This window comes from Manduca sexta, chromosome 18 (assembly GCF_014839805.1).
Source record: "Manduca sexta isolate Smith_Timp_Sample1 chromosome 18, JHU_Msex_v1.0, whole genome shotgun sequence".
NCBI lineage: Eukaryota > Metazoa > Arthropoda > Insecta > Lepidoptera > Sphingidae > Manduca > Manduca sexta.
The window spans coordinates 4,579,014-4,591,301 of record NC_051132.1 but is presented as its reverse complement, the minus strand read 5'-3'; the positions used below and the strand labels follow the sequence as shown (position 1 = coordinate 4,591,301).

Below are 12,288 nucleotides of genomic sequence, written 5' to 3'. Positions count from 1 at the left end.
CGCTCTATCTAAACCCTATACTACGAACCATCAGGTATAGTGGGGTTACTTTGCCTTAGGCGTAAAAAAGGCATGAGTATGTGAGCTTGGTAAAGGCCAACGCTTATTAATTAACAAGTATAACCTGATTATACTGAAAGTTTTTATACTAGAATCACGTCTGCAAGAGTGTGCTATAATTGTCTTACAAAAACCGACATGAAGTTACAGCTTTAATGTAGATCTTCAAACGTTTAGACGAATATTCGGTGAAAGCTTCGGTAAGACAACTTTGGTTCCTATTATATTACACGGATTTCATAGGTTATAGACGTACTCAATATTAATAGTTTCAAATGGAATTCTTGCTTTTCATATCAGCTATATAAATAAAAGAAAACCAGGCGACTCTATATTCATTACGTTAGCGGCAATCATATCAGTTTTCCATCTAATTATGGTAGAGCGGGTAAAGAGTCGGCTGAAAAATATGGGTACGTGGTATGATTGTTGTAAAAAGAAATGTGAGACGAAAATGTACTTCTTTTACAAGTATGTGATACTAAACACTATCATCGTAAACTCAAATAATTGTACTTGCATTGTTCTTTTCTTCTAATCGCCACTAAAAGCAATCACACTCAATAAGTTAAATAAATAACTGGCTCTATTATGTCTATTATAAAACATCATAGTTTCATTAAATCTTTCTCATTTTTAAAGTACACAATTTACATTTGCAGCCAGACTTATGTACGAGAGTTAAAAAAAATGTTAAATCATCGAATTATCAAATCTAAATATTGAACATAACTGCCGTAACTAAAACAAATCTAAATATAAACCAACAATCCGACAAAGTGGAACGGGCGAACGCATTTAAAACGAATTGGAGTGAAACAGAATTTTCCAAATTCAAAAATTAAAAAGAAAATTTATGTTGACACTTCCACTCACCCACTATTTTTATTGGTCCACTGTAATCGGTGTGCGCTCGCTATTGGTCGATTTAAATTGGACTATGTGGGGGAAAAGGACGAAAAGGCTAGCATTAGAACGGAAGCTGCAGGTGCGAAAGGGACAGATAGACACTTGTCAAGTACTTACCGATAGAGCGTCGTGTTAACGACGAACGCCTAAGGAAGTCGGTTGTTACGGGTCGGTGTAATATTGCTGTGGATTCAATGTGAATTGGCTTATACACTTCCAACTCTGCGTAGGTATATAAATTTGCTTATTTGCCAATTTCATATACATAAATGGTAGCGAATAGGTATTTCTACTTTACGCACTAGTTGATAGGAATTGATTTGTTCCAAAGAAAATTTTCAGTTGATAATATATTTTTGAAGGGAATAAGTACCGATAAATCGATATTCAATTTCATAATTGCGTTTAAATCGCAGAATTCTTTCGAATAAATTACAACCATTTCTATTGCCAAACACAATATCAGTTGCTGCTGACAAAGGGCTCAGGGTTTAATTGATTATAAAATAATAAAGTACAGACGTACGTCAATTTTGTACAGCACCGATTTCAGTTAATAAAATCTGCACTTAAATAAAATTTAATTTGCAAACCATTCGAAGGTTAGAGAAATACTCAACAAGTTTTAATATTCTCATATACACCAAATAATAACGCGTTTTATTGCCTCAATATAAACAGGCGAGTCGTAAAACGCCAATTCACATCGTCCTCACAATCCGCATGAGCTAAGCGATCAAATCGAAATCACGTAAACATCTTCAAGAAAAACTCAACGATCCCCACTACTTACGCTACTTCGGGGACTTTTTTAAAAAACGACCGCCCCAAAATATCTCTACCTTTTTCTAACGCCCACAAAACACGCCCGGGTACCGGTATATCTGTTTCGCTCTAAGGCTTAACACGTCAAACAGGCGGGCAATCTATCACGCAAAGTTTATTCGTTTGAGGAACGCTTTTGCGGTGAGGCGAGTCGCGCGGTGGTGGTCAGTTCGAAATTTAAATTTTTAAAATGGAACACAAGTTTAAAAATTATAAAGAGCCGTTGACAACGCCGTTTTCTATAAACGATATTTTGACTAAGGAGAATGAAAAATGCGATTTTGAAAATGCTATGTATTCTTCGGACAGTTTCGGGAACTTTTTGAGTAAATCCGCGTGTTGTAAGGAAGAATCGTGTGTGAAGAAGGGTGGATTGGAGAAGATGAAGTATTACGATGATTGTAACGGCTATCGTGATTATGGAGAAGATGGCGCCTTGGATATGTCGAGGAAGAATAGTTATCCAGTCACGGAACTGTCAGGTGTGTTGAGTTTATTTTACTTTTTTAATATTTACTTAGTGTAAACAACAAAATCTAGATTTAGTTACGGAACTTCTTGTTGTAAACCTCGTTACAAAAGATGGAAACATGTGAAAAATATTTTTTTATCATAATATCATAACAGTAAAAAAGAAAAATATATTAAGTCATTGGTACCTAACTAGGTTTGTGATCATAATTTTTATATATCTCATAATTATATGAAGATGAATTTATTATAATAACTTTAGTTCAACAGTTATGTGAAGATAAATTGTTATAACTTGACATTTGCACGAAATATATAAAAATAATAGAACATACTAATGTTTCTCGGATTGTTAGAATAAAATACAATTAAACTATATTACAATCTAAAGTATTTGATGCTGCAATTATATAACTTTACATCACATAACAATAATCCCTCTGATCACTGAAAAGTGTATGAGACATGAACTTAGTTATGAAAAATATAGCATAGTTACAACTTTCCCACCTTTACTTAAACAATCTGCTAATTTTGGGCTTTCCAAATACTAAGGTTTAATAAGTACCTTTTTAGTAATTTCGAGAAATGATATCTGATTTACGTTAAAATAACGAAAGTTAATACAACGGATGTTTTGAATGTGTTATATTATTATCTTATTATTTTGTAAAAATGCGAATATTTGTGAAGATATCTGGATATTTATTAAAAGTACATGTTGCAGCCTCTGAACGGATTATGAAATTTTAGTACACAAATAAACCATGTTCTGTAAAATAGGCTTGTTTTATCCTGGAAAAGTGCAATGGCGCTTTTATATTTGTATATGCGGGCGGAGCTGCGAGCAACAACTAGTAACTATTATAGGGCGGCACAACTCTATGAGTTTTCTGATATTCTAGATATTCATGGATGGCGGTCAAACTTAACGATCCACTATGTTGTTTGTTCCGCGTGCTATAAAAATATGATTTATAGGCAAGACTACTGGTGAATATAAATTTTTGAAAGTTTCTATAGATCCTGTCAGTGTGTGGCGATGCTTTTAGAGAAAAAAACATGCGTGATCTCTTAACTTTTAAAGGATATCAATAAGCAAAATACGATGGCCAGTTATCACATTATGTTATACTTGAATTTGCAGTTTCTATTAGAAAGACCGATGATTTTTTTATTTTTATAAATGTAGTTCAAAATTTAGGCAAATTTAACATTTTTAATGTTTTTGAATTCCTTACGTAAAGGTGCGCGACCGAGGAATTTAATTTATTCTAATGTAGAGTCTACAATCTAGATTATAGAGCTACTAAAAAAAGGAAATAATAATTAAAAAATTAAAAAGAATAACATAACTGGCAACTACTATGAATAATTGAAAAAGAAAATGATTCGAAATTCAAACGCGTCATCCGTCGCATTTATCGCGCCCACAGCCAGTGACAATAGGTGCGTAATGGTGCGTCCACTCGGTGGTGGTGCCTCGCAGCGACGTCTCCACTTAGCCGTCACTTCGCGCCATTACACTAACTCACTCATTATACTAAGTGACGATTACATACACTATTGATGCATTCAAATTGGTAATTACTAAGGTTCGGGTGTGCCGATTTGACACGGTTTTGTGGGTAGTAAAGACAGTAACTAAATGTAAACTCAATATTATTAATTTAAGATTGGCAATTAATATATCGACACTAAGACATACTGACAACGCTTAGTGCTCAGATACAAGATTACCTATTTTGTTTTTGCAATATTTTTGTCACAAATTAATAGTTAGTAGCTACTCGCCGCGACTTCGCCTCAGTATAGAACATCAGGGCATTAAACTATCTCCGTAACTAATTGCTCGCGTTTCAACCGAGAAAAAAGATTTTCCGGGATAAAAGTCCGGGATAAAGGTTCTCTACATAGATTTATTAAAACATATAAAATATACTTCATGAAGTTCATAAAATATAAAATTATAGATGATTAATAACATTATTTTGTGTTCATTCGCAAATTATAAATACCACTTAGAACCACTAACTATGAAACGTGATTTATAGAAAACTTATTCATTATTGGATATGCAATTAAAAACTATTTACAATTTACTATTAAACTTTAACTATTTAAGTAAATCGCTCATTAAGACCAAAATGTCGCGTCGATTAGTGCTAAATCGCAACTAATAACCCAAAACTTATACAATAGAGGTGTCGTAACACGCAAAAACATTGTTACTAGTCCGCCCTTTTCTTTTGACCGGCGGGTAACGACCGTGCCACGTGCGGGGTCGGTGCGGGGATCGTGCGGGGGTCGTGCGGGGATCGTACGGGGACAATTTGCGTAATGGATCCATTGTGAACGCTTACAAGCGAATGGCGTGAGCCGCTGGCTTGTATAATTGATTCTGTGTGAACGGTAACTAATGGGTTTGGAGTTGACGAGTTTAATAGTGGATACCAACTTTTTTATGACTTAAGTATAAGATCCGTTAATGTTAATTTGAACTTAATACTTTAATTTAGGAATGAAATATAGTATGTACCATAATATGCAATTATAATTTTCTCCATATAGTTAATGATAATATTTCAACATTAAATATAAACTTAAAAACATATCATCTTGGTAAGCTTTAAAAATGGACCCTTACTCGTAGATTAGTTGTTTAAAAATAAAACACCAGAGAAATCGAGAGAAAAAACTTAAAAAAATAATTATTGAAACATAAATTGAACCTCTATCTCCATTGTTACAGATGACTACGATTCTCGCTCATCCAACACGGCCTCACCGCTCCGACGGGCCAACTCCTCGCCCAGCTCCGACATTGCCTACAAGCCCTTCAACCTCCACTACGACAGGAAATGCACCACACCCCACCATCCGCCTACCCCATGACCGAATACTCCCAAAACGGGGGAAGAAAGAAGAGATCCCGAGCAGCATTCTCTCACGCTCAAGTCTACGAACTAGAGAGACGATTTAGCCAACAAAGGTATCTCTCAGGGCCAGAGCGCGCCGACTTGGCCGTAAGCCTTAAACTTACAGAGACCCAAGTTAAGATCTGGTTCCAAAATAGAAGATACAAGACGAAAAGAAAGCAGTTGCAGATGCAAGAAAACGGCATGCTGGCTGCGGCAGCGGCTGCAGCGAACCACGCGAGGAAAGTCGCTGTAAAAGTCCTAGTCAACAATAATGGACAACCGGCACTCCCGGACTTGAAATACCAAAATCCTATGCTAGGAAAAACACTAAACCCCCTATTTACTCCACCGCTGTTGGAAGGATCTCCGATATTAAAACACTTCGCAGGCGTTTACGGGGTGGATTTTGCTAAAAACCCAGAATATAAAGCTCTACTACAAGAATCTTATAACCAAGCAGTTCTGCAATCTCTCTATGGACCTCATTTAGGGGTAAATTACCCTAACTTACCCCTATCGTATATGTACTACCCAGGCCACCCTGCATTTGGGATGTCCGTACCATGTGACCTAGATAGGACCCCAATCGACCGAACAGAAGGAGAAAGTTCAGAAAAAGAGAAAGAGAAGGCAGTGGAAAAAAAGAGTCCAGTTGAAGTGAACGAAAACAGTAATGAAAGTATGGCCAGTAATATAGAAGTGGAAAATTAAAATGTATTTATTTAATAATATACCAACGTCAATCGAAATTTTCGAGTTATAAAGTAGTTTGAAGTTTTATTGTAAAATTATAATCACTGTTTTCTATTATACTAGTGTTGGGCCATTACAGTATTATTGATTACACTATTACTAGTATAGTAGGCCGCAATGATCAGTTTTGGGCTGTTGCCAGACTCATCAGAAACAACGTATTATTATAGCCAACTTTTCAGTCGAAAACACTCCTCGACATTTTATTACGAAACTCACTCAAGTATTTTTTGTTGTTTCAATTTAAATAACTCTATTAGGTGCATTTTATGTTTTAATATAAAATAAATCTCCGTAACTGGAAATATGGCAAATAATACCAAAGATCAGCCAAAGATTCGATATAATGTAGTTAGTAGAATTGTTATTGTTTAGTTATTAATCGTTGTAAATATAATTTTATTATGGTTAATGTAATGTTCTGCGTAGTAAACACGTTTGTATATAGTACAAATAGTTTAAGAGAGCTTCTATGAAGGTGCAATAAAGATTATTCGAAATTATATATTGTTTAATATGAAATGCTTCTACATATCCCCTTATTAAAAAATATATATTAATAAGGGTGCTAATAATTATAATAACTCTTGCAATTTTCTTTGGATAAAATATTTGAAAACTAAAACAGAATATCAATCAATATAATGGTCACTGATAAGTAATAAGGCCTATCTAACGATGTTGCTTACTAAGGTCAGGCAGACATTCGGATGATAAGCCAAGCATTTCTGCTAGAAGTTTGTAAAGATGTAAGACCCCGTTTAAACGACAAGCGTATTTTATACGTCTGACGCGCGGTAAATGCGCGTCAGTACGTCAACACTTAATCAAAGTACCTACATGCAGCAGTTAACGAGCATCTAACACGTGTCATCTGCATGGGGTCTAATGCGACGAACCTACATTGCAGTATGAAATTGCCAATTTAATTCAATAAATAAAAAGAGGTTTTAATAAAAGACGTTGCAAAATATATTGTGAGATTAATTATAATATTTAATGCTGAAATATTAAAGTACACAAAGATTTCTAAGAAAACTCCATGATATAAGCCCAATGGCGACAAAATAGTAAATACGATTACCCTCTTCCTCCGTCACTAAGGTCAGTTTCAACAATTGAATAATTCTAGAGGCAATGTTACAGAAAGCACCTACTTAGATTATTTACTTGGATATCCAATGTTTGTTAGTACATCACATATAACTGATAAATGGTTTGAATAATCATTGCAACCCTTAGACCAAGTCTCGAATTAACATAAATGCTGCTTTCCTAAAACATTTACTTGAGGGAAGACGTATATGAATTGAACAAGACAATACTTTACGTTCTAAACAGTAAAAAATCCAGGTGAGAGTAAAATAGTTAACAATAAATTATTTTCTTTTCCAACCTTACATACTTCAGACGTGTTCGATTTTGTTGTAAAAGTTCTAACAGTAATTCAAGTGTGGTCCTCTTGTCGCTGCGCAGTAGGTGGGTGATTGGAAGGAGTCGCGTTGGAAAATACTGCCCGCGAAATCACCGCCGACAAATTGCACGCTCTACAGCTTACTTAGTATGGAGGAGGAAATAGAATAAAATTAGATTTTTTTAACGGAAATCTTTGAAATTGCTAATTGAAATTTATTAAAATTACGGTTCTAAGATGGATAAAAATAGATTTTAATAATGTACGCTACATAATTTATTGTAGGGTTAATAATATTTAATGCTGAAATATTCAAGCTCGCGAAGATTTCCAAATATTTCTTAAATGTGTGAGAGAAAATTTTAACCCAAACATTGAATTAGAAGACTCAGCGTAACAGTAAATTTCACTTATGGTCTTAAGACTTTAAATATTATTATAACAAAATGCCCAGTACGATAGGTAATTATATATCGCTTTCGAAACCATAGTGTTTGAATACTACTTACTGTGATGGAGCAGAAATAGACAATAAAACAGTGTCTATCCAGGCGAATCCACGCATACGAATACGCCTAGTACTAGTATAACCACCCAAAACCAGAAGCATATAACAAAACAAGAGCCATCTCCACGCAACTTGCCATGTTCTTCAATAAAATTAACATATGAATGCTAGGAAGGTGGCGTGGCGCGCTCCAGTGGGGCCGCGCGGGGCGAAATTATGAAAATGTCAAGCTTCGACTTCCGGACGAAGAATTTTCTAAGACGCCACCGAGGACTCTCGCGTTTTAACTGAATCTAAATGTGAATGGGACTTTAAAATATATTACGAGTATAAAATAAGTTAGAGTTCAGCTGATGTACTGACATTAGGTTGTTGGTGTTTTACTAATGGTAGGTTTCTCGTATGCGAGGCCCGAGTGGTAAAGTATGTACATTGCAATGTCTATTTCTACTGCTAAACAGCAGTGTCCATGCACCGTTGTGTTCTAGTTTAAAGACGTTGTAGTCAGGGTAATTACTGGACACTATGAGACTTAACATCTTATATCTAAGGGTGATGAGCGCAATGGGATGCCACGCAGTATTTCTAATTTAAAGTTCTATATGTTGCTGATACTGTTTATGGGTGGTCGTATCGCTAACCGTCAGACGAGTAGCATGCTCGTCTCGTTATTCAACTGTAATAAAAAAATATCGAAAATGGCTTTTAAGTATAATAAATAAATAATATTACCTTTTTAAAAGGCTTCCAACTTAATAAGAATTGAAATAATAACGCTGACACGATGCACAAAGAAATATTTAACAAGCTTCTTTCACCATAATTAATGTTAAATTCTTAAAGACGTCTTATGGCCCCACGTTTCCTATTTGCGTGGACAAATAGGAAGTCAAAATTAGTCGACATTTAAGTATACGTCAAAAATCTAAAATTATATGTCCCAGTTATTGCGTATTTAAAATCTATAGGTATATTAAAAACTTACACGTGTAATACTTTAAGTTAGGTATATTATATTACCGTCCAATCTTATACATCTAATTGAATGCGAACTCATTTGTGTAAAAGCTTTTAGTGCGTCGGACAAAATCTAAGAAACAGTAGTGTCGGCAATTAACTGATTGTCGATGTACTAAACTTGTAAACAGTACATTACCGCTCATCCTCTTCTTAGGATCGGTAGTGATGTCCCTACATAAGTATCGATGTTGATAATGTTTGTGGGAAATTTACACAAATAAATTCTTCTTCGCTTAATTAAGTATTTATATTATTTTCTATTTATTTCAAATATCAATGCATTTCTGATTTACTCTACAAACATATTTTAGTTAGATATATGTATATATACATCTAAAGTAAGTATATGACACAATCATAAAGTGTAATATTCAATTTAATTCTGACTAAATTCCAACCCATATCATAAGCAATAGATATGGGCGGTCTCAGTCGTGCAACATTGCTGCAACGCTTTTGTGATATTCTGAATGCGTACTGTTTATGTCTCATTAGATAGCATATTATCGTACGATTACGTCAGCTAAAAAAATATAATGAAGTATATAAAAGATCGTTACTGTGGTTTAGCTTTAAATATTATTAAATAACAAAATACTATCACAGTTAATTATCTATTTTGTACAGCAGTGCATAAGGGGATATAGCTCAGTGGTAGAGCATTCGACTGCAGATCGAGAGGTCCCCGGTTCAAACCCGGGTGTCCCCTGAGATTTATATTTTTATTTTTCCTCGGGACGTAATCCAACGCTTCCCTATATTAATTAGAGTTTATATCCCATATTATCCTTTAAAGTATAAGAATTCGTAATTTTTTTTTAAAACATTTGGCTTCGCATCGTTCCGTTTGTATACGTATTTGCTGTCTCACGCAAAAGTGAAATATATTTTTATCGATATCGACATACCCAATCCCACCTCTACCCAGGACGCACTTTACTGCATTAGTGAGGCGAGCGACTCGTGTTACAAGCACGTGCGCCGGAAATGTCGTCAGGTAAACAAACACCCCATCACTAGCGGTCGCGCACATCACTAGCGCCTACCGGTAATTACTCACTAATACACATGTTTACTTGTTGATTGATTTGTGTACTATAAGAGGAGGTTGAGATATAATTAATATAATATTACGAGTACTATTATAATATGCGGCGAAAACCTATTTGGAAGTAGAACGTACTGCCGAGCCGAATGTCTGTAAGCTTAAACTCCAAGAGCTACTGTGACATTTCAAAAAAGTGATGTGTGCATTTGTGAATTATCGCTGACTTTAAGTAGGAAAACATGTGTGAAGCCTGAAAAAGTGTTTTCTTAGTTCTCTTGAAATCTCAAATCTTATTGGTCGGACAAGACGAATCAGAAAACTTCCGCAAATTCGTCTTCTGAGATATTCGCACAGCCTCTCATGCCATATACAGACCATTCATGCCATATACATGCCATAGTCCTTATGACATAGGGAACAAAGTGTGCTAGGTTACTATACAAAAAAAAAAACTGACATAATGTTAGAACCAAAAATCCCTCGTAATTTTATCTTACCAAATAAAATAAATATAAAGCCATTCTCGCCCAAATTATTAACGCCTAACTGCCCTTCGTGCAATTCGAGCCAGCACATGTGACAAGCGACATCGCGGGAAGTGGCCAGTGTCGTAAACAACACAATAAACCGTAAACATTAACGACTGCAATCAGACAATCGCATCCATTCCCATCGCGCATTGTTTATGTTGCACATTTGGTTTAGATCCGACACTCGTGCGGTTCTCATCTTGAGAACATTCGATGCGAATGTTACTCACTTATCTTCGAAGGGGTAGGCAGGAGCCTTATTATCTAAAGCTGTAAATTAGTAACATAATGTGTTAAGTTATCTTGTAAAATTTGGGTGTTATGAGATTGTGTATGTCAATTTCCATTGTTTAAAATACGATGCAGTTCATAGCATGTGGTAAAATAACGTGTGGTATAGAGAATCCTTATTCTCTTCCCAGGACTGTTACTACTCCAAGAGCGAAATTACTTATAGAGGACATTCCTATCGCATTATCTACACTATAAAGATGAAGATTTCGTTTCACTAAACTTCCTAATCACTGTATCTACTAGTCATACTTTTAATAATACGCTTCACGACGTGCTGCTGGATTTTTCCGGAACAAATCAGTGATTTTTAAATTAGCACAAAACCGCCTAGTATTTTGTCCTTCCTGGGAAGTGAACCCACGTTAGTTGCATCGTTTTACAAGCCAATGACGCTGCTGCATAAATAGAGCTAATTCCTTCATACAGCCCCTTAGATTCCTGAAAGATTTAAATCGACGCGAAGAGTGCCTTATTATTGATTTGATCATTCTGACATTTACATATACAATATTCACAGTGTATATTCAACAAGCCCCCTAAATATAGTTTTAAATACGTATTAACATGTAAATAATGCATTCTACGAAGCTTATATATACAATAATAAAAACTTTATTTGTCACATTTTTTATACATCTTTATCTTTGCTATAAAGTTTAAAATCCATAAAACCTTTTATGTATGCAAAGATCATATAACCATCGTCCTTATACGCAATTACTAAATCCTGAACAAACAAACTGCCAATTACCAACCCTTTAAACAAAAAACGCTCGTAAAAAAAGATAAATTAGTAAAAATTTGCCACACCACTTAACTTATAGGCAAAACAGATCGCAAGTAGTCGCGACGTTAAAAAAACCTGCCGGATTTAGGTAAATGTTACCGACGGGTGGCACTACTACTGGTTCGGGTTTAAATTCGATTATTGAGTGAGAAGCTTTCGAGTTTTTACTGATATATAATCGACTTTTGTTGGATAAATAAATGATATGAAACGACGGGTTTATTGCGGAATCAAATATATCCTAGTATAGTATACAGTAGTTTTACTTTTGACTCTACATTTGATATTTATCAAACTATGATAATTACTCTGGCGATGCTTTTAGCCTTTTATGTTGTAATGTCACTATGATAAAATTTTAAAAGAGCTCTATTCATTTACAACTATACTAGGAGTTATCATAACAATATTATGTACCCACTATTTCTTTAGAAGTGCCAAATCGAACAATCATTTCATAAATTCCAACTCTCAACTTCACAATAATTTAAAATTCCTTATGTAAATACAAAAATACTTTAAAAATAAACAATTAAATTTACGCATAACATTAAATAAATTCGATTTCATCTCACATTATTCTCACTCTATCTCGACATTTTGGTAGCGACATTCGTCTAGACGTGGGTCGGGCGTCGGCCACCTAGCGCCGTCGGTCACTTCAACTGCGAATGTACGGCCTTGGTGGTCCATACAGGCTCCCAGAGTACTTGGCTTAGATAATACAAAGATTGGAAATTAGCGTCAC

The 12,288-nt window shown here is 35.0% G+C and overlaps 1 protein-coding gene and 1 non-coding gene across 2 annotated transcripts; both read left to right on the top strand.

Moving 5' to 3' along the window:
- The first annotated feature begins 327 nt into the window (after window positions 1-327).
- LOC115442839 (homeobox protein bagpipe) lies at window positions 328-6,442 on the top strand. The gene is given in 3 exon segments (XM_030168014.2): window positions 328-2,276; window positions 5,018-5,137; window positions 5,140-6,442. Coding segments are annotated over 3 exon segments (1,170 nt in total). The 5' UTR covers window positions 328-1,984; the 3' UTR covers window positions 5,898-6,442.
- A 3,076-nt stretch (window positions 6,443-9,518) lies between these two features.
- Window positions 9,519-9,590, top strand: Trnac-gca. Its single transcript has one exon. It is a non-coding gene; the product is annotated as a tRNA-Cys (tRNA).
- Window positions 9,591-12,288: the final 2,698 nt, after the last annotated feature.